At 40.6% G+C, this 26628-nt stretch overlaps 2 protein-coding genes and 2 non-coding genes across 6 annotated transcripts in view; 1 reads left to right on the forward strand and 3 right to left on the reverse strand.

Annotated features, from left to right (window-relative positions):
• Sf3b3 (splicing factor 3b subunit 3) overlaps positions 1-19974 on the reverse strand; it is a 38274-nt gene extending 18300 nt beyond the window's left edge. Inside the window, exons 1-12 of one of the 3 annotated variants that reach the window (XM_034522251.2) lie at positions 19838-19974; positions 17573-17708; positions 15745-16071; positions 14774-14946; positions 14121-14262; positions 12854-12966; positions 11046-11183; positions 10191-10294; positions 8871-9036; positions 7603-7698; positions 5185-5257; positions 11-162 (exon numbers count right to left, since the gene is read on the reverse strand). In XM_034522251.2, coding sequence (XP_034378142.1) covers positions 11-162; positions 5185-5257; positions 7603-7698; positions 8871-9036; positions 10191-10294; positions 11046-11183; positions 12854-12966; positions 14121-14262; positions 14774-14946; positions 15745-16071; positions 17573-17642 — 1554 coding nt within the window. In that variant the 5' untranslated portion in view covers positions 17643-17708; positions 19838-19974. Of the gene's footprint in view, positions 1-10; positions 163-5184; positions 5258-7602; positions 7699-8870; positions 9037-10190; positions 10295-11045; positions 11184-12853; positions 12967-14120; positions 14263-14773; positions 14947-15744; positions 16072-17572; positions 17709-19708 lie in introns of all 3 variants that reach the window. The other 2 variants (XM_076915886.1, XM_034522252.2) reach the window with 2 other exon arrangements.
• LOC117723592 (small nucleolar RNA SNORD111) lies at positions 11367-11456 on the reverse strand. The gene has a single exon (XR_004608694.1). It is a non-coding gene; the product is annotated as a small nucleolar RNA SNORD111 (small nucleolar RNA).
• Positions 15391-15466, reverse strand: LOC117723593 (small nucleolar RNA SNORD111). Its single transcript, XR_004608695.1, has one exon. It is a non-coding gene; the product is annotated as a small nucleolar RNA SNORD111 (small nucleolar RNA).
• Positions 19975-20178: 204 nt separating the features above from the next.
• Positions 20179-26628, forward strand: part of Cog4 (component of oligomeric golgi complex 4) — a 32746-nt gene continuing 26296 nt past the window's right edge. Inside the window, exons 1-4 of the mRNA XM_034522255.2 lie at positions 20179-20373; positions 23016-23098; positions 24906-25020; positions 25718-25892. Of these exons, the coding sequence (XP_034378146.1) occupies positions 20215-20373; positions 23016-23098; positions 24906-25020; positions 25718-25892 (532 nt within the window). The 5' untranslated portion in view covers positions 20179-20214. The remainder of the gene's footprint in view (positions 20374-23015; positions 23099-24905; positions 25021-25717; positions 25893-26628) is intronic.

The raw sequence follows: 26628 nt of genomic DNA on the forward strand, positions 1-26628 counted from the left end.
GCAAGCTCACCTGCACCAATGCATCATCTCCTAGTAAGGAGCAGGACAAGGTTGGAGTGGTACCCAAGAACCCAGAGTCAGTCACTTCTTCCACAGTCTCTCCGATAGATAGCACGAGTGTGGCATTCACGAAAGACACAATGATGTAGGCATCAAACTCATCTGGGAAAAGAAAACAAAGAAGCTGTTAGGAAAGAATTCAAATTTACTATAGCATTAGAAAGGCAGTTGAGACATGGAACAGTTTCAGAAACCTTCCACAACACTTCTATGTGCAGTCACTACACACATGCACACACAGAACAGGATGGTTCAAAAGATGATTGAGAGTCCTAGCAACCTACAAATAAACGCCCAAACACGCTGAGTATAAATGTCTGAAAACTAGTATTTTCTTCAGGCATTTGGTAAAGAGAAAATCTGTTTGCCAATTGCTGACTCACTGATGGGGTATCATGTAGCCCAGGTTGGACTCAAACTCAATATACAGCCAAAGATAACTTTGAACTTCTAACCCCTATGACTCTGCTCTCCTTAGTACTAGAATTATAGGTGCACCACCATGGCCAGCTTATAAAGTACTGGAAATGAAACTGAGTTTCCTGCGCGGTAGGCAACTGAGTTAATCCTGCCTAATTCCAACCCACTTAAGGCACATTTGAAGAGAAAGAAAAAGACCAGCAGGTGTGGTGGGGTGCTCCGTGAATCTGAGCACTTAGGAGGCAGAAAAAAGTGGACCTGACTTTGAGGGTGCCAAGGCAAACAAACAAAAACAAACAGACAAAAAAAAGGTCTCACCAAAACAACAAAAAAACCACCCCCAAACCCTTAAAAAGATACCCAAGCACTAATTTCTTCCAAAGGGAGAATGCAAACATATACCCTTTAGTTAAGAAAATAGACTACTTGAGGCTTGAATACATTTGGTTATTCTATGGTTGGAGCCTGGGAATCCTAATCCCACTGAGAAGAGAGAGCACCAGTTAACCAGGAAATGGGGGAAGGAGGAATGAAGCCATGTTCTGTCCTTGACCTCTAGGATTTTTCACTGTTTAAAAATGTTAGCAACACAGTTGTTACAAGCAATCTTACTAGAATTTGCTTTTCATAATGTAGTTTAATAAACAAACAGTAATGAGTTTCTCAAAGTCCTAAGATCTGAGTTCTATAAAAAGACAATCTTAGTAGCGAATCTTGCACAACCCCATTGCCAAAGGCCATCTATTTCCCATACCTTCACTCTACAGCATAAAACAACTTCAGAGTTGCCTACGTCAACAACAGAGTTGCCTATAAATACATACTGAATAAAGGTACATTTATTGCTTTCATTAAGTTTTTCCCCCTACTCTATGTCTGTATTTCTATATCAACTTTTGTGTGTCATTTTGTGCCCAACCCAGAAATCAGCTAAACAAAGGACAGAACAACAGAGTAAGGCACTAGACTAGATTGGCAGCTATAGGACTCTGCTTGCCCTGAGCCTTGTCAGAGCTCAATGCCACAGGACTAACCTACTTACTCCACACACATCAAGGACCATTTTTAGTTTGTATCACTTCAAAATTATTATTATAACTACTTTAATCAGCATTCTTTATAGGAGAAGTGAAGACATATCATTGGTGTAGCCTACACAGGACTCTGACCCATTAGCAGGACATACAGTTTGGTGAGTTGTAATCAGTATTTTATAATAGAAATAATGGTTTGAAATTGTTTCACCCAGTAAGGGCTAAGTGCTATTTAACAAAACTTCTGGTTAATAATACACATATACAACATGGGTGGCAGAAAGCAAGAATCAAAGATCTTTCCCAACACACACGATCTAATAATAATAGATGGATAGACAGGTAACCCATTAAGTATGTATACAATTTTCTAAACCTTAAAGAGCAGTGCTAGACCGGATAGTTGGTTTTGATTGTACTGTTAGCAAGTGCTTTGGAGACACAATGGCTTTACATGTCAAGCCCTGCTTGCTATCATAAAACAACTTAAGGCCTGATGACATGGCTCAGAGCACAAAGGTGCTCGCTGTTCAGGCTTGGTGATCCAAGTTCCACCCACAAGAGTCACATAAAGATGGATAGAGAGAACCAACTCCTCAAAGTTGTCCTCTGAACTCCACATGCACTCTGTGGCACACATGCCCACACATACATCATAAAAAGTAAATACTTTAAAAAGGAAATTAGAATATGGTTGTGTCTAAATGGACTTCTAATAGCTTACAGAAAGACCTAAATTAATCTCAACATGACATCAAACTTAAGAACTTTACTCCAGCTCTGAACTTTTGATCTGGAAATTTATAACATGAAGTAAGAAACTGCTTATTTTTATGAGAATACTACATCATCTCCCATGTTCCCAGTTACTGAAACTTGGTACCTTCAAAGCTGTGTAATACTAAATTACAGCCAATTAATAAAGGACTTTAACCAGCTCCAATTTCCAGTGTCTTCCCTCACTAGAGAGGAAGGGGATCTCATACAGTTTCTGACTTACATATTAAGAAGATGGGCGGTAGAGATGGGTGCCCGTGTTTACACCTTCCCTTTAGCCTCAAGACCAGACTACTCAGATATAAATGCTCAATTAACAGCAGTCACACTTTGACTAATTCCACAAGGAAGAGAGCAATGACTATTGCTTTAAAAATCCCCTTTAATCACAGCTCCCCTGAATACCAACCACACTGTAACTTCTACCACTGCCATTCCCCAGCAATGAAGTCCTGAAACACATTAATTACTCTTATGGAGATTATTAAGCCTTAAGAGTTGACATTCAATACAAAAATCAAGCTTCAGGCACTGTCATTACTAGGAATTATAAATATTCACAATGCCCTTTTCTAGAGGTTGTAACATCTTATAAAAATAGTACTTCCTGTCTCAGTGAGGAATCTCTCCAGGTAAGAGAACACCTCTTTAGGGCCAAGTTCAGTATATTACATTTTCCTTTTGTGAGCACTACAGAAGCAAGCATGAGACAGACTGCTTTACTTTTCTTACCTTACTAAATTATTCTACAAATAGCCCTCTCCAAACAGTATCATGGGCCCCAGTGCAGATGACCAAGCCTCCTACATTTCATTCACACTTGATATTCAGAGTACCTGGCTCTTACCTCGCCTTAGTTTAATACATTACATACTCAAATGTTTTCCAGGACCTAATCTTTCAGTCAGTACACCTGGAATGGGTAACTCCAAAGGAGAATGAAGCTGTGGTTTGCTAGTTACATGTTCTTTCAGTTTCATAAAAGCCAACCAGGTCTACAGTCCAGAGAGGCTAATTCCTGCCTTAGACCAGCTGATATGCTAGCAGACCGATGAGTGTCACTATGATGCACACTGACATCCAGCTGCAAAGTTCCCTCTGAGAGACACCATTAGGGCAGCCTCAGTATTCTGTGAAGGTCATCCCTCTTCCTATAAGATCCCACAGTAGACCCTAGCAGTAGGTACACACCTGTGATAATCAGCACCTTCACCAGCCACCTGTGGAAGAGAAAAAAAGGCTTGGTATTGGTAGTATGCATCACCAAGTACCAGCCAAGGTTAGTATTTGCCTGAAGACGGAGGCACGTGTGGATAGAGGAATGCTCACTCAATAGGATCGTAGGGTATCTGGAAAGAAAATGACCAGAAAACCTAACATGTTTTTGTGGATAACTGACCAAAGTACAGTAAAAAGTAAAACTGACAAGTGCTCTTAGGCAGAAATTCTGCGCTAATTACTCTAAATGGACAGTGGGCACTTAAATGAGTACAGGATGACAGCACAAGAAACCAACACTGTAAGCTCCCACCACAGTGTGTCAAATGAGCATTCAGTTAGGATTCAGAAGACAGACAATTCTCTGCCCTATTATTTAGATGTATTAGCTTTGGAGTTACTACCTGAAATATTCTGCTTTCTTCATAAAAATGAGGAGTAACTTCTGGCAAACCTAAATGGGCTCTAAAATTTTCAAAAACTATCTAAAAATTAGAAGCTGAGTGCATGTGCATCACCACTGCACTGCACTCAGGAAGGATGTGAATGCATGGCCATCGGGGACACACAAAGATCCAGGTGAACCTGACTACAAAGCTAGACCTACCTTTAAAAACAGTAGATCTCTCAAGCACCTTCCTAGTTTAACTAATCTAGGTAACATTTACTAGAACTTTATTATCAAAGTCCACCAAAATTAAGATCAACATTAACTAGTTTCTTATGTAGAAATTATATTCAATGTATAAATCTCTTCAAATCAAATATCCAATCACCTTCTCAGCTAAAAGGAGCCCAATTTCCTGTCGAAGTTCCCCTCACAAGTCATTTGACTCTAACTAATGAGAACAAAATCCACAGAAAAGTATGTAGTCCTCTAGTAAATTCCCTCCTACACACTTCCCAGCTCCCTCAGCTCATTCCATTCAACTAGAACAGCAGACCTCAGGCAGAATCACAACTGTTTTCTAGCCAAAGCTTTGTTTGCTGGCCAGATCTCTTTTTTTAGTTTCACATTCCTGAGAGAAAAGATGAAAATGAGGTCTTAGAACAAACCTTCTGTTCCAAAGTCAACCATGGGAAATACGACAAGCTCTACTGTCCCGGGACTGAAATTTAATGCTGAAAGACATTCTTGCCATTGGAGTACCATATAAGCTCCAGGCCTTTCAGTTTTAAGGTGAGGGGACTCAGCCTCCACCTCTTTCACAACTTCTTTTTTACTCACTCTAAAACTGACTCCACTCACTCAATCTATGCTTTTCTCAAGCCTAAGCAGAACTTACAACTGACTAACAGGTTTTAAAATCTTGACTATCATTGTGATTTTTAGCACAATGAAAACATAGTTCAAGCACAATGAGAAAACAACAACTTTCGCTTAGAACATACACAGATGAAAGCAGAGGTTTATAAGTCACACAGGCAGCTCAACAATTCAATGAAATGTTTATGCAACTAACAGATTTATACCCTCTCTATCCACTTTCAGAAAAAGCAGCGGTAAACAAAGGCACCCTGATCAGAAGAAACCTCAAAAAATGTGGTGTGGTGCCAGAAGTTTCTGGCATGTGGCACTACATGAAACCATACAGACATAGTAGGAATGCAGCTTCTAAGTTTCATGGTAATGGCTCCCAGGCCCCATCTTGACTATAAGAAAAGGGACACTTACCTTCAATGTGCCGACGGACTGTCCAGACAGCATTGGGGTTACCAGGGAGCTCAGAAACAGCCATTTCCGACACCTAACAGGAGAGGAGGCAAGCCACAGATCCAGTGAGCATGAAACTCTACCACTTCTATGCTAAATGAGGTAGTTAATACCCAAAGGCAAAGGCCTCACAATGTACAATACAGAAAAGGAATCAGACCACTCAATGAAAAAGAACCTAAAATCTAGACCAGAGGCACTGGCAGTCAGTAAGACAGACTTCAGGAAAAAGTCATGGAACATACAGAAGGGCACAGGTTTTACAGCCAAACCTATACACTTTCTTTGGAATGCCTATATCTCCCCATCCTCACCAAAAGACAAGCACCACTGGAAATGACGGAACAAATCTCCAGCAGCCCATTATCGCTCTCTCTAAATTCCACAAGACAAAAGCACCTCTTTCTTTTCACAAATTCAAATGCCACACACGTTAGGAAGAATACTGCTTTAACCCTGGGCTGACAATCACCTTACAAGTAGCTCACAAAAATCAATCAGAGTTTTGCTGTCGTTTAACTACACTTTGATATTCCTTAAAAAAAATTTTTTTAAATTTATTTAATATATATGAGTACACCACAGCTGTCTTCAGACACCAGAAGAGAGCACCAGATCCCATTACAGATGGTTGGGAGCCACCATGTGGTTGCTGGGAATTGAACTCAGGACCTCTGGAAGAGCAGCCAGTGCTCTTAAGCACTAAGCCATCTCTCCAGTCCCATTTTGATATTCCTTAAGGACAGTCAGTAGTGGATTAGACACATTCTCTGCATTTATTATCTTTGGAATTTTTCTGTTAATATAAAACTGCTCTAAGATAGATTTGTTAATATTGTCAAATGACCCAGAGACAGAGTAGATAGCTTAATGCACAGTACTACTTAACTATGTATTATAGAAGATCGAATAAACTCAAGGCACTATCCTTTAGAGTTTCCAAGTATACAGTACAACACAAAAACTTCATCAGTAAAACTTAACTGTTAAGTATGTCAAATAGAAAACTTTGTTTTTATTCAAGTAAGACAACACTCTTTAAGACTCAGACATACAAGAAGGAACAAAGCAATAATTCAACAATCTTGAATTATTTTCAAAATACAACAACAGCTCTGCTTATAAAGTTGTAAGGACAGAAGGCAAGGCATTAAAAATCAACCACGGGACTGGAGAAATGGCTCAGAGGTTAAGAGCACCGGCTGCTCTTCCAGAGATCCTGAGTTCAATTCTCAGCAACCACATGGTGGCGCACAACCATCTGTAATGGGATCTGATGCCCTCTTCTTCTGTCTGAAGAAAGCGCTAATGTACTCGTATACATAAAAGAATAAAAATTAATCTAAAAAAAAGCTTATGGAGTGCTTTATCTTATACTACACAAAGCACTCTTCTTTTTTTTTTGGGGGGGGGGGAAGGGTTAATGTGCATCAAATCTTCACTAGGAGTTAACGAGCAGTAAGTAAGCAAAAACTCTGGCTCCCCGATTGCAGGCTGAGACAGTGGAACTGTCCTGACTGGTGCCAGCCCTAGTTTCAGTAAAAATTTTTCTTTAAAAACAACAAAGAAGCTGGGTAGTGATGGCACATGACTTTTATCCTAGCATTCAGAAGGCAGAGTCAGGTGGATCTCTGAATTTGAGGCTAGCCTGGTCTGCAGAGTGAGTTCCAGGACAGCCAGGGTTATACAGAGACAACAGAAACCCTGTCTTGAAAAGCAAACAAGAATGGAGAGGGACCAGGGAAAGGGGAAGACAGGAAGAGAAGGAAAAGAGGAAAAGCAAACGGCACACATGCTGGTTTTAAATTTGATCAAGGACACTCAAAATTTAGTGAAATGATGAATATGTTGGCAGTAAAAATATTTTCAGATTTCCAAAACAATATTAACAAACATTTTCTATAGACTCCATCTGCATTTTCAAAATAACACCTATGTAGAAAAAACTAGGCTTGAACTCAAAAACCCTCCTACCTTTGCCTAATGTGGCTTGTTACATTGTGTCCACTTTTATAACTAGAGCATGCTATAACTTAAGCTATCTCAACCAGACAACCACCATTAACTGAATTTTACAAAAGCGTAGAAGCAGCTTAGTAAAGCCAGACTAAAAACCAAGGTCATCTTGGCCATATTTCAGCAAAAATTGATTTAAAAATGAGACAAGTTTGCCAATCACAAATGGTCACAGAAAGTATTATTTACTTCTGCCAAGATGTTACAGGGAGTGAATCTGAAATAGCACACTAGTAAGCTAAGTGGTAGGTAATGTAAACTTCATAAGCTTCAGGGACAATATAAAGTACATTTTTATTCATATAATCTTCTGTGCTGGGCTTCATTTGGCACCATAAGAGAATGAAAAACTTCCAATCTTACCTCAAGTCCATGCCTTAAGACTCTCAAAGATGACCGGGGTCCCCTGCCACAGGCTACATACAGCTGTGGAGTGTCTTCATTAGCCAAATCAGCTATCTGCACAGACAACGAGAAAAGTATCTATTATACTACATTTTTAAGCACAATTGCAAGAGGACAAAATGTTCTCTGACTTAAAGTTACATAAGGGCTACTGACTGGGAAAAGAGAAAAGGCATCAGCATTCCACATTTAAAAGAACCAAAAAACAGGCTAGAGAGATGGCTCGGCAATTAAGAGTGCCCACTGCTCTTCCAGAGGTCCTGAGTTCAATTCCCAGCAACCACATAGTGGCTCACAACCATGTGTAATGGGATCCAATGGTCTCTTTTGGTGTCTGAAGACAACCAACAGCATAATCACATACATAAAAGTAAATAAATATATTAAAAAACAAACAAACAAATTACCCCCCCCCCCCAAAAAAAACCCTTGCTGGGTGGTGGTAGCAAACACCTTTATTCCCAGCATTCCAGAAGCAGTACTGGCAGGAAGATCTGAATTAGAGACTATCCTGGTCTACAGAGTTCCAAGAGAGCAAAGGCTACATACAGAAATCATACTGAAAAACAAACCAACCAACTAACAAAAAACCCAAAACACGCAATTCATTCAGAAGTCAGAAAGAAGCTTTGACATTGTGTGAAAATGAAGTATGTTAATAAACTAATAACCTGCACCCAAGATTAGTGTTTCCTTGTATTTATAAGAGCCAATCTATACTGAATAATTATAATGTTGCTACCCATAAAAACAATTACTAAGTTTTCAGGCATTCCAAAAGTCATTTACTCTATAACCAGTATTTCAAAGACCTATCAGCCCCATTGTTATTAGAATATTATTAGTTACATACCCATATACATGCATATGATGCAGTTAGTCAACTCCTGGGTAACTGGACCAGGGCAGTCTTGAACTCTAACATTACCACACATAGCAGCTTCCACCTCTAACTCCAGCAGTCAGGAGGCAGAGGCAGGAGGATAGTGAGTTCAAGACAAGATTTGAGCTATACAGAGCAAGACTGTTATGTCTCAAAACAAACACCCCTCATAAATTGATAGGGTTCCTGCACTTCTGTAACTATCAGTTTTCCATAGTGATGATTTCACAGGTTAAGTTGTTTTCAGACTACATCTCAGTTTGAGGAAAACTTTAAATCATTACATTTCAGATTTAATAATAGTGGGCTGGCATAGTAGAGAGGTGACTGAATAAAGCCACACCTGGCAAAACAGAATAGGAGAGAGGCTGTCCAGTTCATCCACCAGCACAAGATTTTTGAGTGGTCTTGGCTGAAAGAAGAATGTATCTCCTTCTTCTAGAGGCATGGCAGACGAAAACTCAGGCTCTTCATCATCATCTCCAAGATGGGCAATTTGATATAAATAACTGGGAAAAAGCAAGAGAGATTTTCTTTGGCATGTTATGCAGAATCACAGATTTTAGTATGGTTGGAAATGGGATGTGACAGCAGTTAGCTGTGTAGATTTCAAAGGGAGAGATGAAACAAGGTACTCACAAAAAACAGCAGGTAGAGCAGGGTATGGGCTGGGGATGGCTCAGCTGGAAGAGTGCTTGACACACAAGCATGGGGACCAATGCTAGATTCCCAACACCCATGTATAAACTAGGATGCAGCAGTACCCATCCTAATCCCAGAGCTGGGGAGACAGACCCAGATCCCAGGAGCTTACTGGATAGCCAGCCTACACAGAATCAGTACATTTTAGATCTCAGAAAATAAGGTGAAGAGACACTGAGGAAGACCTGACACTGATATCTGACCTACACACCCACCACATTTACCCTGCACACAATGCATAAATAACACAAAATTCTAAAAGCACCTACATTTTAATTATGAGAAAATTGAGCTCAGATCAGTAAAGTGTTTTGCAGACATGTTAGTAGATAACTGGCAAGACCTTGTCATTTATAAGTAGTTTGGAGTTGTGGATACTGGTCTTAAATTGGTCATTATAGTTCAGATTTCTTCCATATGGCAATGAAAATCCATCAAAGATTGTTAATACTGAGCCTCAGGCCACGCCACCATACTTACAGACATTCAGTGTAGTAACTGAAGCCACTATAGTAAAGTAAGCTAACAATGAAAATTAACACAAAAACAGGGCTGGAGGATCGACTCAGGGTTGGGGTGGTATTTTAAAGCACTTGCTGCACTGGCAGAGGATCTGAGTTTGGTCCCTGGCATCCATATCTTGACAGCTCACAACTACTGCAATTCCAGTTCTAGACACCTCGTCTGACTTTCTACATGTATGTGATGCATGTACATCCACTCAGTACATATACAAATAAAACACAATTTTAACTAACTCTACCCCCCCCAAGACAACGCAGTAGAAGAAAAGGGATACAAAAGAATGAATACAAAGAGAAAATGACAGCAATACTTATTTTGAAAAACTGTTCTGTGAAAAGGTCCCCAACTCTGAAACCACCTCCCTTCTGCTAACTTTTACTATTTGTAGTAACCTGGGGTTACAGTGGTAAGCTGGGATAATAAAAGAATTACTCACTGATTTCCAAATTCTGATGCCACAAAAAGGAAGCCTGTTTTAAGCACACACATAGCAGCAGCAACAGGCACAGTATCAAAATACTTGAGGCGGATCTCAGTTACCTGGAACAGAAAGACAGGTGTATAGGCAAATGCAGCTCAGCCACGGAAGCCCGCTCTACGACAATAGAGCCAGGCTGAGGGTTAGACATGTTCTACTGCTCTTTCTGCTTCAATGATGGTTACTTTAGATTGAGCCTACATGGCAGAGAAAAATTAAACATCTCAAGTGGCTTTACAAGGCCAAATCCTTGTTAGCCAGAATAAGAAACCCCAAATTGAAATTCAAACCCAAAGACAACCACTTCTAAAGTATCTAAGTTTCTAACTTTTCCCTTTTTTATTCTAAGTAGATTCTGTAGTAGTCTCATACTATACACCCCAGCCTCCTTCACTCCTCCCAGCTCCCCTCAGCCTCCTTCCCCCCAGATTCACTCTCCCTCCATTTCCTCTTCTGAAAAGTAAGACAAGACAAAAGCCTTCCTTTTGACTTGTTGAGGATCAGGTGCACTTGCTCTCTATCTTAGCTGAGGGAAAAGTTATGCTGTATGATGTAAAGCAGCTTTGAGAGCTAGGTAGTAGTGGCATACACCTTTAATCCCAGCACTCAGGGGCAGGGACAAGCACATCTCTGAGTTCTAGGGCAGCATAGTATACAGAGCTATAATTGCCAAAGCTATACAAAGAAACCCCGTCTCAAAAATCCAAATAAACAGCCAAGTACTTCAGATTAAGGTTTTAAATTATATTCAAATTAAAAATCAAAATAGACTACAGCAAACAGATACTCCCCCTCCATCCATGGTCTACTTACCATATCTTCATCTGTCTCCAAAGTGATCTTAAAGATATCTCCCTGCTCCGTTTGAGCCAAAAAGAAGAACATGGACTTGGTCTTATGGGTGGCAGAGCAAACAAAAATCATTCCTCTTTCAGGGTCATCCAGGTCATTCTGGCAAGACCAGACACACAGTCAACATCTTAGAGATAAGCAACTCAGTATTCTGAAATTCATCCTTTACCAAAAGGAACTAGACAGACGACTCAAGGACTAACATACAAATATTGCCCACAATAGCTGCTAACAACTAAAACTTGCCCCCACTAACCAAGAAACATCTGATCTTCCACTCTGCAGCCTGATCAGACCAATAAGGCAAAAATCATCTCCAAAGGAAAAATGTCAGAGAAGAGACATGAATTAAATAGTCATCATTTCAGGCTGTTTATAAAAATTTAAACAAAAAGCACACTCATCCACATTGGCATGGAAACCATCCATCACCACCAGCCTGTGCAGTACCAAGTTCCCGCTCCCCTAGAAATAAGTCTGGTGCTTGAAGTTTTTAATGTTTTCAACATTTTGTAAAATATTTCTGCAAGTAAACTCATTATGAGTTTTAATACCCGGTCAGTGCTGCAAACCTAAAACAAACTCCTGGTAATTTGATGCTTTGTAAATGTCTGTTCAACAGACTGCTTTCAATGTTTTTAACAAAGATTAAATTTTAAATTTAATTTTAATTAAACCAAGTTTAACCTATAATGTTGGGAGCCAACTCCTAGCAGAAAGCGGCTATCATCTTTGCAGCCATCTCGAGCCATATACCCTGACAAGAGACTTATTTTTCAACAGCCTACAACAGCTGAGCACACTCTGATAAACATCTTGTTTATCCCACATATCTTGTTTTGCTGTCTAGTGCCCCCAAGTGTACGGCACATGTAATATCCACACCTGCAAGAGGCAGGTGGGTATCCATGCCTACAAGGCACGTGGCAAAGCGTATAAATACCCAGGATTTTCTTTCAATAACCGAGACTAGAGACTTGATCAAAACCTTTGTCTTGTCTCCATTCTTCACGTCTCTTCCCCTTCATCCCCACTCTCTCTCTTGCTAGACACTGACCTACAGACTGGAGCAGCAGCTCGGGCCAGGACACAGTGGCCCCCAAGCCGGGCAGTGTGGGCCTCAACACAGTAGCCCCCAAGCATGGGGGCAGAATGGCCTGCGACACTATAAGGTTTGATCCAGAGACAATATTAAAAATACATAAGCTGAGGGAGCAACAATGTAAGAACTGACTCAGTAATAAGATCGGTAATGTATCTACATAATGAACAGACCGCAAAGGAAAGAATATTTATAATCTTAAAAAAAAAAAAAAAAGTCTGTACCTTCACAATGAGGGGAGGTGCCACCTTAATAAAGTGATGACTTGCTTAATATGTGGAGTGGTCACGTAGCACACACAAAGGACTGTACTCCAAAATTAATTAATAATTTCCCCTTTAAAAAATACCCAGTTTTAGAAAAAAAGCTTTTGTTTTTTCCAAGTAACTAAAACTTGGCAGACAAATATAAGAGACTAAGCTGGTGAGATGGTTCAGCAGATGACATGCTTGCCAAAGGTAACAAACTGAGTTCAATCGGAGTCCCTCATAACAGAAGGACAAAACTGACTCTTGCAGCTTCTCCTCCAACCCCCATACACGAACCATGGCATACATACAGATAAAATAATAAATGTAAAAGAGAGGAAGATACTGTGGTGTCATCATTAAAAACAAAAACCTGATTCATTTCCTGAACAGTTGTGATTCTATGGCAAAGACTTTACCCGTCTCCTGGGAATTGGACATCGGATGTCTGGCTGGTCACCAAAGTTCTTGTAGGTGATATAATTCTCAGAGCAGATCAGCACTCCACTTGGACCATCTGACCCTCCAGGAACTGTGAGAGGGGGAAAAAAAGCTTAAACTACTGGAGCTGCTTTTATTTTGAACTGTCCTCCTGCTCACTTGATGATGCTGAAAACCAAGTGTTTCTTCTGACCTCCAATGCAAGTACTTGGAAAGCAGAGGTGAGAGGATCAAAAGTCAAGTGGTCTTTGTAATGACGTGAGTCTGAGGCTGGTCTGATCTATATGAGATCCTGTCTCTAAAAACTTAAAGCCAAGCACGGTAGTTTCCATCTGTAATCTTGGCACTTGGGAGAATGGAGGATCAAGAGTACAAGACCACCTTTAGCTACACAGTAAATCTTGAAGGCAGCCTGAGGAATATAAGAAAAATCTCAAAAAGCAAAAAACAGGCTCAGCTGGTAAAGTGCTTGCCATCTAAGCAAGAGGTCCATTTAAAAGCTGTAAGTGAAAGCACACCCTGAACCTCAGGCAGTGGGGTGGGTAGGTGGGTGATATCCCCAGGGCTTGCTGCCAGTGCTCATAACTGCTGAGCTGCATCTCCAGGTCCTTTCCTCAAATCTGGTAAGTCATATAAGGTCATATAGTCTCATAGGTTTATTTTAAATAAGTAGTTTTTATTATTTTACTAGTCTCTTATGAAATGTGTTTTTCCCCCCTTTTCTTTTGAGAGAGGAGTCTCATGTATACCCATAGCTGGCCTCAAACACAGTAAGATCCAACTGCTGCTGCCTCTCAAGACCTGTAACTCATCCTGAGACAGGCTGGCCTCCAACTCAGAGATTCCCCCACTGGAATTAAAGAGTGAAGCACCTGGCCCTTTTTCAAACAAAAAAAGAATCACGTTACCATCTTTAGCCTCAAGAAAAACAGAAACCTGGCAGCACCAGACTAAGGCAAGAATGGCCTTGAGTTCAAGGTCAGCTTAGACTACCTAATGAGGACTACAGAATGAGAACTTGTCTAAAACAACAGAACAAAAACATAAAGACATCAGGTTTACTACAATGAGAATATGATCCAAATCCTATGTAGTAAGCACCCACATGGTAGCTTCCGATGGTCTATAATTCCAGTTCACAGGAATCCAATGTCTTTTTCTGGTCTCTATAGACATGCACACAAGCAAAACACTCAAAGTGTTTTTTTCCCCCAAAAGGCACAAAGGAACACTGCAGAAAAGTACCTGTAATAAGGAAGTTGCCATGTTCCTCCAAGGGTTCACTGTATTTCCGAACCACATGATTTAAACCAAGGTCCAATTCATAGAAAGTAAGCGTCTGCTGGGTATTGGCTGCTGCTTCCCCAGTTGGATCATTGTCTGCTTCCTGTAAGACAGTGCCACAAAAACTAATCATATAGTTTGAGACTTGGAAAGAATATCAGGACTTTACATACAATGAAGTAAAGGTTCCCAGATTCCGAATAGTTTGACAAAATTCATGCTACAAAGGTAGGATCGGAATCTCAATTCTGGACCCAGGGATGCCACTACTAGAGGATACTGCCCTTTGTCCAAAGCAAAGAGTGGCATGATTTGCCTTTTACTACTTCCCCTAAACACACAACCCCTCCCCAAAGCCCAAATAGAACTCTGCTTTCCTCAGGCAGCTCCTCTTAATAAATATCTCAGTTCAGAGCAGTCATTTAAATTAGAACAAATACTACTACATAGTCAAGCGCAGCAAAGATTTTCAGTAAAGCACTCATATTGTGAAAAAGATCCACTAGCAAGAACGATTTTAAGATCTACATACACAATTTAAAAAATCATTTTAGGAAAAAATCTGAGATGACTAAAACAGGGAAGGAGGGAAGAAGGGAGGGAGACCTTAGTACCTCATAATCCATTTCCAGACAAGCAAACATAGGATTTTCAAATCCCACATCTACTCCAACCACATGATACACTAGAGTGTTTGCTTTGTGGGCCTCCAGGGGAGATGAAATGGTAAGTCGGGCTGCAGCGTCTCTGTTCAAGATATATACCAACTTCTGCTTCTCAATTGCACCTATTGTTGAAGGAGATGAAACAACAGATTTCTACATGAAAAGACAGAAACCTAGATATTTATTCCTTTAAGTAAGATTATTAACCATCTGTTGAAGATGAAGTAAACTGAGAAAACAATGGGAACAAAAAGTTGCATGGCAGCTTTTACTTATCGCTCTTTTTAAACTTCATAAATGGTAACAAACCAAAAAAAGATAAAAAAAGAAAAAAGATGAAGTCACCACTAACTGTACAAATATACTGCCCTCTACTGTTAGCAGACAACAAAAATTATAACTCCTCCCCCTTCCTAACAAACATCTTAATATCCCGCTAATTCCTAAGAAACTTTTAGGGTGCCCTGGACTTTAAGGTACACTGAGAGATGTGAAAATACCCAGTCTGTTAACTCCTCTTAGGCCCAGTGGTTCTGTAACTGGTCAGAGGGTAGCTTGCCCTCTAGAGGCCTGATCAGATACACAGAATCTCCAAGAATTCATCAGAGAAGAGACATGATTGTGAATCATCACTTCAGGCTGAAGAAAGCAACCAAACTACACAACCAAGATCACTTCACTGTAGCCTTTGCTGCAGATAAGACAAATTCTTTCAACTAAATAAAGCAGTTTACTTTATGACTTTGTTTTAAAATGAAACCTTTAGTTTCAACTTAGTAAATATAAATGTAATGGCAAATGTTAGCCATCAAGTGATAAACTGGCACACCGCCAAGATCAAAGCATGTCTTACTCTACACTGACTGAGCACACATTAAAACCAGAGATGCACTCAGAGCAAATAAAGTTAAGACACTCACTAATCATAACAGCTCTTCCTTTGGGATCCACAGCTAAGAACTGGCCAGGAACAATACGGCGACATCCGCTTTTGCCAAAAGTTTCTTGATGAATTTTCTCAAACATATTCTTTGACGGCTGGTATTCCAAGATAACAATTCGGCCTGAGTCACTGCCAACTACAATGTAGTCTTTGGTGCCACCTGTTAGCCTAAATGCCATAAGTGACCGGATAACACCAAATACTTCAACAGTGAGGAGGGTATGTACTTTGCCAGTGTTAGGATCTGGTCGAAGTAACTCCAAAATCTTCCCACGGGAAACAACAATTTCCTGTTGTTTGGTTCCTAAGTTACCAAAATAAAGATCACAAATAGAATGAGCCTCCAAAATAACTAGGACAGATAGAAACAACAGTAAAAACAAAGAGAATACATTGGAGAAATCTATGTTTTGAATTAATTTATTCTACTTGAAAGGGTACTTTACCCAGAATTGACTAGTAAAATTATCAAACAAACTTTTTATAAAGGGTAATTAAGTCAAAAACCACTTTATTTTCCTGAGACTGGCCACCTATATACCCAACAGATGGGAAGCCTCTGTTACTGATGATTATACTGTTGTGCATGGATCTGGATCCTGAAGCTTGCTTGCTAAGCAGTTTGTATATGATGCTGATGCTAAAACTCTCAGCTCCACATATGGCTCCAAAACAAAAACAAAAATCGTTGTATATCTGTGTATGATCTATGCGTGCATTGTGTAAGTGCTGGTGAGCAAGCTCGTGCCACAAGCACACATGTGAAGGTCAGAGACAATCTCAGGAGTTAGCCCTCACCTTCCACCTTGTGTTAGACAGGGTCTCCAGCTAGCCACTGCATACACTGGGCAAGCTGCCCTGAAAGCTACCCAAGTGCTGAGATTACAGCAGAGCTACTAAATTTAGCTTTTTGTAGGTTCTAGGGATCCAAACTCAGGTCCCTATACAGCAAGACTATAATGAGGATCTCTCCAGCTCATGGTTTTTAACTTCATGATAACAATGTTGTATATATGTATGTAGACTGTGTGACTGTGAGTTCTATGGTACATGTGTGAGCCAGAGGACAACTTTCAGAAGGCAGTTTTCTCCTACACTGGGCCCTAATAATCAAAGCCTGGCTGTCAGGCTTCAGGAACAAATGCTTTTCTTGGATCTTGTCAGTTTTTTTTTTTTTTAAAGAGTATGTATCTTAGCTGGGCAGTGGTGGAATACACCTTTAATCTCAGCACTCCAAGTAGAGGTGAGAGGATTTCCGTGAGTTTGAGGCCGGCCTGATCTAACAGCCAGTACCAGGACAGTCAGGGCTACACAGAGAAAATCCGTCTTGGAAAACAAAGCAAAACAAAACAATGCACCTTAGGCCAGCTCAGGCTAGCCAAAACTCATGCTCATAGCAGTAACTCAGCCTCCTGAGTGCAAGGGTTACAGACATCAATTATGATATTATCAATTCTTCAATTTATCATATTCAATTATCAGACATCAATTATCATATTCTTCTTATCAAATCTGATGGCAAACTCAAAATTAAGAAACAGCTCTGGAAAGCTAAGGGAGGAGGACTACCAGGTGAGGCCATTTGGGGCTAAAGTGTGACTACCATGACTTACAAAGCTCATGCCTCACAGGACTTGGGAAGACATGCCCCTGAAACTGAGTGACAGATAGATAGTACATGGCAATTTAACACAAATCCCACACCAACATTTGTTTTCATGTAAATGGGAAACATTTCAACAAAAGATAAGCAAAATATATAGTAATTTACTTCCACTCACAAAAATAATGCCTATAGCACTTACCAGAGAAGTTGCCATGGATGGCAAAGCTGATGCCAGTGGCCCGCTGTAAGGTCAAGTTGTACAGAAACATGGTGACAAGCAAAGCTGTGACACTCGTCAAGTCCTCGTTATAGCAACGGTTTCAAGTCAAAGCAGGCTACAGACACAAAAACACAAAGAACTGTTGTTTATAAAAGGAACGCTATATGGGAACTTCTTATTGAAGACAGAACAGGCGGAGTTAAATATGCTTTCTCCAAGTACCTCCTAAGCATGCAGGAGGGCCTGGGTTGCAATCTCAAGGGGAAAAAATACAACACCATTTATATGAAGATATCATTCTAGTATACTACATCCTTTGCTTTTCATTTTATGTGAATTCTATGAAAGCCTGTATATTGGCTGAGGCAGGAGGATATCTACAAGTGTAAGATCAGTATAAGCTGCACAGTGAATTCCAGAATGGACAACAAATACCTTGGTTTTAGGGGTTTTTTTTTTCCCTTCTCTCATATAGTTCTGGCTATCCTGGAACTCAGAGATCTCTGTGTGTGCCACTACACCCAGCAACACCCATTTTAGGAATTAAAAAAAAAAAAAGAAAGAAAGAAAGAAAAGAAAAAAGAAAAAGGCAAGCATCGAGCTCTTTTCTGTAATCCTAGCACTAGGGAGGCAGAGGAAGTAGGATCAGTTACAAGTCCAGTGGCAGCCTAAGCTACATACTCAGTTCCAGCCTACAGTACAGAGACTGTCTCAAAAATCAAAACCAAACTTAAGGTCCAAGAAACCTATGCTCAAAAATCATATCCATTGCCCAACATATAGAAAGTGGTGGAATGTCAGAAACTACAACTTGTTCAAGTTATCGCAACATGACTTTTGTCATTTTTTTGTCAAATGAAAACCTATGGTTAACTGTAGTTCAATGGTCTATACATTCACATCATTCAAGACTCTTAAAAACCTCAGATCCATTTCCCAGGGACCCCATTCTCTCTCTAGGGGTACAAATCTTACCATCTTTCCATATGTTTATCTATGTGCATATTCAAGAACATACATTCATACCATATTTTATGTCCTGTCTTTAACCAAAGGACGAATTTTTGAGAAACCAATAACAAGACGGTTTTCTGCTACAGAGAATCTTACTCAATGCCCATACTATAATTCAGTTAGCCAAACTGTTAACACTACATATAAGTGAATGAGTTATACCTCTAAGACTTATTCCTAAAATACCTAATAAACTAATACCTCTAAGGCTTAATCCTAAAGGTCGAACTGGCATTACAAGCTCGAGGGATTTAAAATTTAAAACTTGTTAAAATTTGAAAATTCCGAACAAACTCTTAGAGGACCTCACAATTTACAAGACCAGTTCCAGTAAAGTAAAGTTCCAGTTACACCATAGGAACCAAAGTGATGTTAGGACTTCGGACATTTGCTTTAACTGGGGGTGGGGGGGGGTACCTTGGTCCACTTTTCACTTGTATCTCATAAGGCTCTACATAGAGAATTTCGTGTTTGTGGCGATGAGAATGAAACTCACGGCCTTGGGCAAGCGCTCTACCATTGGGTATGAACGGAGGATTAATGAGCACCTACTCACTCAGCAAACACTAAATCAAACGGATTTCCTAGCATGTTGAAGAGGTGCGTCCTGGAGGAATATCCGGTATCAGGTAACTTTAACCGCCAAAACCTAGAGAGCTCTCCTTCCCGGCCCTGCCTGTGATTTCCAACATCACCTCCTGTTTATCATGCACAACCTTCAGATAGGTACTATTACCCTTCATTTTTTTTCTTCTGTAGTAAAACGAGGTTCAGAGGAGAAACAACATTTTGCCCAATTACCAAAGGACAAATCCAAACCAGATCCCCGGCTCCAAGGCTGTTTCTGTTATTTACACCTTTGGAACAAGCTGGGTTTTTACACCTTGCTGATTATCCCCTCGGAAGAGTCTCACTAGGTAGCCTCGGTGGGGCTCCCACTTCCGAGAATACTTCCTCAACTTCCCCGCGTGGTGGAAATATGCGAGTGTCCCACCACGAAAGACTTGCATGCCTTATTTTAAAGGACTCGTCCCCACTCTGAGAACAGAAGTGGGAGAAGAGCCCACGAGGCCATTTGCGAACCGCAAGCATTTTCCTAACCTCACGCCTACCGAACCTCTCGGGCCTAAAACTGCCTCTGCGGCTCCCGCCACGGTGCCGGGCAGCTCTCTCCTGTGACCCGCTCTCCACTTCCTCCGCGACAGAGAAGCTGTGAGGCCACTTCTTTACCCTGCTGCAAGAAGGATGGCTTCGGTATCCGACGGATGCTGAATTCCTTCAAGGCCTAAGCCACCGCCAGTGCCAAGCCGCCGGCGTCCGCCATTAGCCTTCAAGATGGGCCTTCGGGTGCCGCGCGACGGGAAAAAGGTATCCAGCCCCCGCCTGATAAATATGTGTAATTTTAAAAAGCTTTCATCTTGCCCTCGCAGTTTTACAAGTTATCTAAAACGTATACTTTATGGTACGTTTTCTATAAAATAGAAGGTTAATTTAAAAAAATAGATTTCAAATGTTTTTGATCGGGCATTTCTGTGGACAACCCCAAAGGTCGCCGCGCCAACTCAGAGGGGACCTCGCGAACCCGGAAGCGCCTAGTGGGAACCAAGATGGCGGATGTGGAATCTCCTCTGAAATTGACGGGAGCGCCTCCGCCACCTGAGGGAATGGGAGGGGGCCACTGCTCCGAAATCTCCACCGAGCTCATTCGCTCGCTGACAGAGCTGCAGGAGCTGGAAGCTGTGTACGAACGACTCTGCGGCGAGGAGGTGAGCAGCTGATCCTCCTTATTCCTGGAGGATCCCGTGGCAGAGGACATCACAGGCGTCGGTCTCTTTACCAGGGAAAACTAAAAAGCACCTTCCCAAGACGCTTTAGTGTAGTCGTGCATTTGGGTACACCTGTCAGTTCTACTCACTCAAGCTTATTTTACCTGTTACCTGGACTACTTCCTTGATCTGCCTCCGTATTGATTTCCCTGACGAGTAAAACTGGAAGCGGTGTATGTATACACAAATATGTATTATATGTATACATACATATGTATATACCAAATTGTTTTGAGTTCAGAATAAGAATTGCTTTGGCTTGGGAAGTGAAAAGTTATGAAAGTTTCTTCTCGACTCATTTAAAGGAGAAGTTACTTCAAATTAGCTTGAACTTCTAAGACTCTCTTGGAGGAAATGATTATGTGTGTAATTTAAGTGTAGGAGTTTGGACATTTTCTTATTTTGAGACGGCCTCTATGTTGCCCATATTGTCTTCAAATTTGATGTCTTCCTTGAGTAACCTCTCAAGCTACTGCCATTATAGGTGAGCTCACAACTCGCTAGAAGTTTGACAGCTCCCTGTTAGGAGTTTGAATTTTTAAGACTAAGGCACAGCTGTGTAGTTTCAGACAAGTCATTTCATATCTTGTACCTTGGATGTATTGTCAAGTAACAAGTGTGGACAGGATCCCGATTCCTTTCCATTGATAGCATGCTATATCTCTTTATACCTTTGTTACTTCTCCATGGCAATCTGGTGCTGTCAGTTCATTTTCCAATGTGGATGGATTTCTTGCTAGTCAGAAGATGTAAACTCTGACCTAAAAAGTTTGGCAGCTGTTTTTCCCAGAGAACTTTTTTTTTTTTTCAACAGGATCTAACTATCTAGCCTCACCTGACCTGCAACTCACTATGTAGATCAGGCTTGCAGTGAACTCAGTAATCTGCCTGCTGCTGTCACTCAAGTGCTGGGACTAATGTCACACAGCTCTCAAAGTACTTTTAATAGAGGAAAAGACAGTGGTTACTACCCTTGAATGTTTTCAAATATTGCCTTGCATCCTCTCCAGCAGTTCCTGCACAAGAAGAAGTGGTTTAAAGTTGTGTGCTCTTGACTTAACATTGCTAACTTTATATTCATTGAATCAATTACTACATTAGGGAAGTTTTTGAGGTCTTATAAAATGTAGTAGTGTTGGCTCTATTTGTATTTGATGACTGTCTGGAAAATTTTCTCTGCATCCTTCTTAGACTACCTTTATTAAACTATGTAGCTAATACTGTTTACTGCATACTGTGTTGTGTGCTTTTATTATCCTGTTTCATTTGCACAAAAATCCTATAAGGTACTTATTGAAATCAGATAAAAGTACATATTAATCTCCCTACTTCATAGGAAAAAAAAAACAGAAATTGAGCTAAACATAATTTATACCTATAATCCCGGCATGCAAGAGGCTGAGGCAATAGGATCTCAAGTTCATGAACTACACAGAAACCCTGTCTCCAAGGTACATAACTCGAGGTAGCACAATAAATGGCTTCACTGGCATAGAAATATAATCACCCCCCTCTGAATACTAAGTATTTGGAAAGAAGGGATTTAAAAAAAAAAAAAAAAACTTTGGTATCTTTGGAAATTTCATTTTTTTAACTACTATACTTTATTTTGTTCTTTTAAAAAATGTATGTGTATGAGGAAGCAGGTGTGTCATAGCACAATTATAGAAGTTTGGGGACAACTTCAGAATTGGTCTCTTCTACCATGTAAATGCTGAGGATCAAATCCTAGTCTTCAAACTTGGAGGAAGGAGTCATCCTTCAGTTCTTCTCTTGATTCTGAGACAGGATCTCAAACTGGCTATCTAGCCAAAACTGGCATTCACTTCTGATCCTCCTGCCTGTCTCCTGAGTGCTGGGATAACAAGGGAACATTACACATCTGGATTAGCCACTAAATTTTAGAGCCTCTTTATTTGAAACACTCTATAAATAGTATTGAATAAATATTTATTTGTTTCCATTGTGTTATTCATCTGCTAGATGGAATACAATATACTCAAAATAAACAAGGGGGGGGGCACATGCATAATCCCAGCACTTGGGAAGAAAGGAAAGAATAAGAATTCAAGGTCACCCCATGTTTCAGAACATGTGAGAGATAATCCTGGGTTACATGAGACCTTGTATCAAAACAAGCATGAGAAAGATTACACAGCAATTATTTAGTCCAACAAAACGAACCAAAGCAGTATTGAAGTCCAAAGGGACTATAGTGGGAGAGAAAAAACTTGAATTAAAATCCATGTTTTAGCTATGTTGAGTTACATAAATGTATTTGTTACGGGTTTGTTTGTTGTTTTGAGAAAGGGTCTTTCTATGTATTACTTGCTGTCCTGAATATGTATACAAGACTGGCTAAAAACAGAGATCCAGATGCCTCTTTCTCCCAATGCTGGCATGAAAGATGTGTGTTATTACACCTGGCTTAATTTAGATAACTCTTTAAAGTTCTTTATCGTAGGGATAGAGATGAGTTTAATATTCAAACACTTGCCTAGCTTGTACAAGGTCATGCATTTAATGCCCTAGTAACTTAGAAAGAAAATTACTTATATCCATTCTGATGGTGTTTGTTTCAGAAAGTGGTGGAGAAAGAGCTGGATGCTCTCTTGGAACAGCAAACCACCATTGAAAGTAAGATGGTCACTCTTCACAGGATGGGGTGAGTATGTATCACAGCAAAAGTTATACATTCCAATGGGGACCATGATAAAACTAGTTTTCCTAACACAATAGTCTAGTCTCTATTAAAGTGGTGTCTTAGTCAATGTTTCCATTCTTGCACAAAACATGACCAAGAAGCAAGTTGGGGAGGAAAGGGTTTATTCAACTAACACTTCCACATTGCTGTTCATCACCAAAGGAAGTCAGGATAGGAACTCACACAGGGTAGGAACTTGGAGGCAAGAACTGATGCAGAAGTGAAGGAATGCTGTTTACTGGCTTGCTCAGCCTGCTTTCTTATAGAACCCAGGACTACTAGCCCAGGGACTATCACCTACAGTGGGCTAGGCCCTCCCCCCTTGATCGCTAATTGAGAAAATGCCTTACAGCTGGATCTCATGGAGGCATTTCCTCAAGAGAGGCTCCTTTCTCTGTGATAACTCTGGCTTGTGTTAAGTTGACACACAAAACCAGGCAGTACAGGTGGGAAGCTTGCTGCAAGTTTGATGCCAGACTGGGCTACAGAGTAAGTCCCTATTTCAAAAAAGGAAAAAAAAAATTATTTTTCCTAACATTGTTTTATGACCTGACAAGCATTTTAAATGGAAAAGAACAATAACTCAAAGTAAGCACCTAAGGATATATGGTTAGATAGTTATCAACAAGTCCTTGAAACTGGACTTGATGGCTCAGATCTGTAGTCAACCCTTGGAGGCAGAGGTAGAATTATCAGGAGTTCAAGGCCAGCCTCAATAGGACAAAAATGTTTTTGGCTTTAGACTCCAACTAGGCATGGTGCTGTGCAACCTTGGAAGTAAGGGCTGGCAGATGTGGGGCTCAAGGCCAGCTGCAGCTACGTAGTGAGCTAAGCAGCTAAACTTGTCTGTTTACAGCCTTCTCAAAACAAGCAAAAATAATCTCCTTGACCTTATTAGAAATGTAAATTGTGGTTGGGCAGTGGTGGTACACACCTTTAATCCTAGCACTGGAGAGGCATAGGCCGGTGGATCTCTGAGACTGAGGCCAATGCAGACTATAGAGTGAATTCCAAGACAGCCAGGGTGACACAGAGAAACCCTATATGGAAAAAACAAATATATATATATATATATATATATATATATATATATATATATATATATATATAAAAGAAAAGAAATGCAGATTCTGAGGCCCCCACCCTAAACTTCCTGAATTATAGACTTTGTTGTTGAGGCTCAGAAATATGTATTTTAGTAAGTCTTCCAGGGGTTTCTGATTTGCAGCTTAAGTTTAACATTTGCTTTTATCAATTTTGTATTTGCTGAGTATTGTGGTGTATGCCTATAATCTAGGCATTCAGGAAGCTGAAACAGAAGATCTCAGTTTGAGGCCAGCTTAAAACCTGATTCAAAAGACTAGAGGGAGACAAGGGATCCTGTCTGTGGTCTGATGCACCTGTAATCCTTAACCTTTAGAGAGCACAGATAGGAGAATCAAGAGTTCAAGGCTATTTCCTGCTTACACAGTGAGTTTGAAGCTGTCCTTGCCTATATCAGACCTCATTTCAAAGCAAGTAAAGAGAAAGAGCTGGGAGTGTGGCTTAATGATAGAGCATTTGCCTAGCTCAATACCCCCACCCCTCTCTCATACACAGACACACACACAGAGGGGGGAGGGAGAGAGAAAGAGAGAGAATCAAAATAGAAAAAGAAGTGAGTGTAGAAGACACAATGTCCACCTGGGGGGAAAAAAACCAAACTACCTAACTTCCCCTCTTGTTCACGCCTTCTGCCTCTGTGTGCCTTGACACAATCTGTCTCTAGTCCCAACCTGCAGTTGATAGAGGGAGATGCAAAGCAACTGGCTGGAATGATCACCTTTACCTGCAACCTAGCTGAAAATGTGTCCAGCAAAGTCCGTCAGCTTGACCTGGCCAAGGTAATCCCACTGAGCCTTTGATGTTTGAGCTCACACAAGAGAGGGAAGAGGTTACCTTAGAGTCTAGAGTAGAAGTATCCAGTAAAATTCAATACAAAATACCAGGGCCAGGTAAAGACACCACATGAAAACTCCAGGCCAATAGCTTTTATACACACAAAAATAAAGATTCTCAATTAATATTGAAAGCAAATTGAGCAACATATAAGGAAGATGATATACCAGACCAGTAGGAATGCGAAGCTGGCTTAATGTCTGAAAGTGACGTAATGTACTGAGGGGAGTGGGGACGGAGCTTGAGAGAGCGCCGGCTATCGCACATCAACACCCTAGAGTAGAGTTCAGCACAGCAGTGTTGCTGTCTATCACACATCAACGCCCTAGGCCAGAGTCCAGCACAGCAGTGTCATTTTTCCAAATCTCACATAATTCTTGATTCAGTTATAAGGTTAACTAAATATGGATTATTCCCATTCATGCTTCCATTAAAATGAAGTAACCACATTAATTAAATCATGGTATCTACTAGTATCTGGATTAACATCTATAACAGTTTTGTAAGTGGTTATGATTAATTTGCCAGTTCTTTGCTGAAAAGAACTGACAGTTAACTATGTTCCACTCCTAAATCTCTGTATGTTCTGAAGAACATTTTGAAGGAATAGAACATTGTCTTTAAACACAAGAATTTTTGTAGAACCGCCTCTATCAGGCCATTCAGAGAGCTGATGACATCTTGGACTTGAAGTTCTGCATGGACGGAGTTCAGACTGCTTTGAGGAATGAAGATTATGAGCAGGCTGCAGCCCACATTCATCGTTACTTGTGCCTGGACAAGTCAGTCATTGAGCTCAGCCGACAAGGCAAGGAAGGTCAGTGTCCCAAACTGTTGATTCTGGTTTGGTAGAAGCATCTGTGATTTGAACTAAGCAAACTCAATTAAGAAAAGTGTGTGTTGCCAAGTATGTGTTGAGAGACTGAGGCAGGGCGATCCAATGAATTCAAAGCCAGCCTGGGCTATAAAGTGAGAACCCTGTCTCTAAAAGCACCAAAAGCAAACAAAAGAGAAAATTTAGAAAGGATATCCTAGTTGCTATTTTTGCCAACTTGACATAAACTAGATTTACCTGGGAAAAACCTCAATGAAGAAAATGCCTATGTTAGATTGTCTATAAGTGAGTCTGTGGGATATTTGCTTAATTAATGATTAAAGTAGAAGGGCCCAGCCTGGGCAGTGGTGGCGCACACCTTTAATCCCAGCACTTTGGAGGCAGAGGCAGGTGGATTTCTGAGTTCAAGGTCAGCCTGGTCTACAGAGTGAATTCCAGGAAAGTAGAAGGGCCAACCTCACTATGTGTGTTACCACATTTAGGCTGATGAACCATAAGACCAAGTCTGTAGGCAGCATTTCTCCATGGCTTCTGCTTCTTGCCTCCAGTTTCCTGTCCTGAGATCCTGTCTTGACTTACTGAATGATGGACCATTTCCTATAAGCCAGAGAACACCCCTCACAACCCAAGTCGGTTTTGATCATGGTGTTTATGATAGCAAAGAACCCCTAAGACAGTGGAAAAGGAAACTGATCTTGTATCTTGTAAATCTCTGCCT

Source organism: Arvicanthis niloticus, chromosome 18, assembly GCF_011762505.2.
Source record: "Arvicanthis niloticus isolate mArvNil1 chromosome 18, mArvNil1.pat.X, whole genome shotgun sequence".
Lineage (NCBI taxonomy): Eukaryota > Metazoa > Chordata > Mammalia > Rodentia > Muridae > Arvicanthis > Arvicanthis niloticus.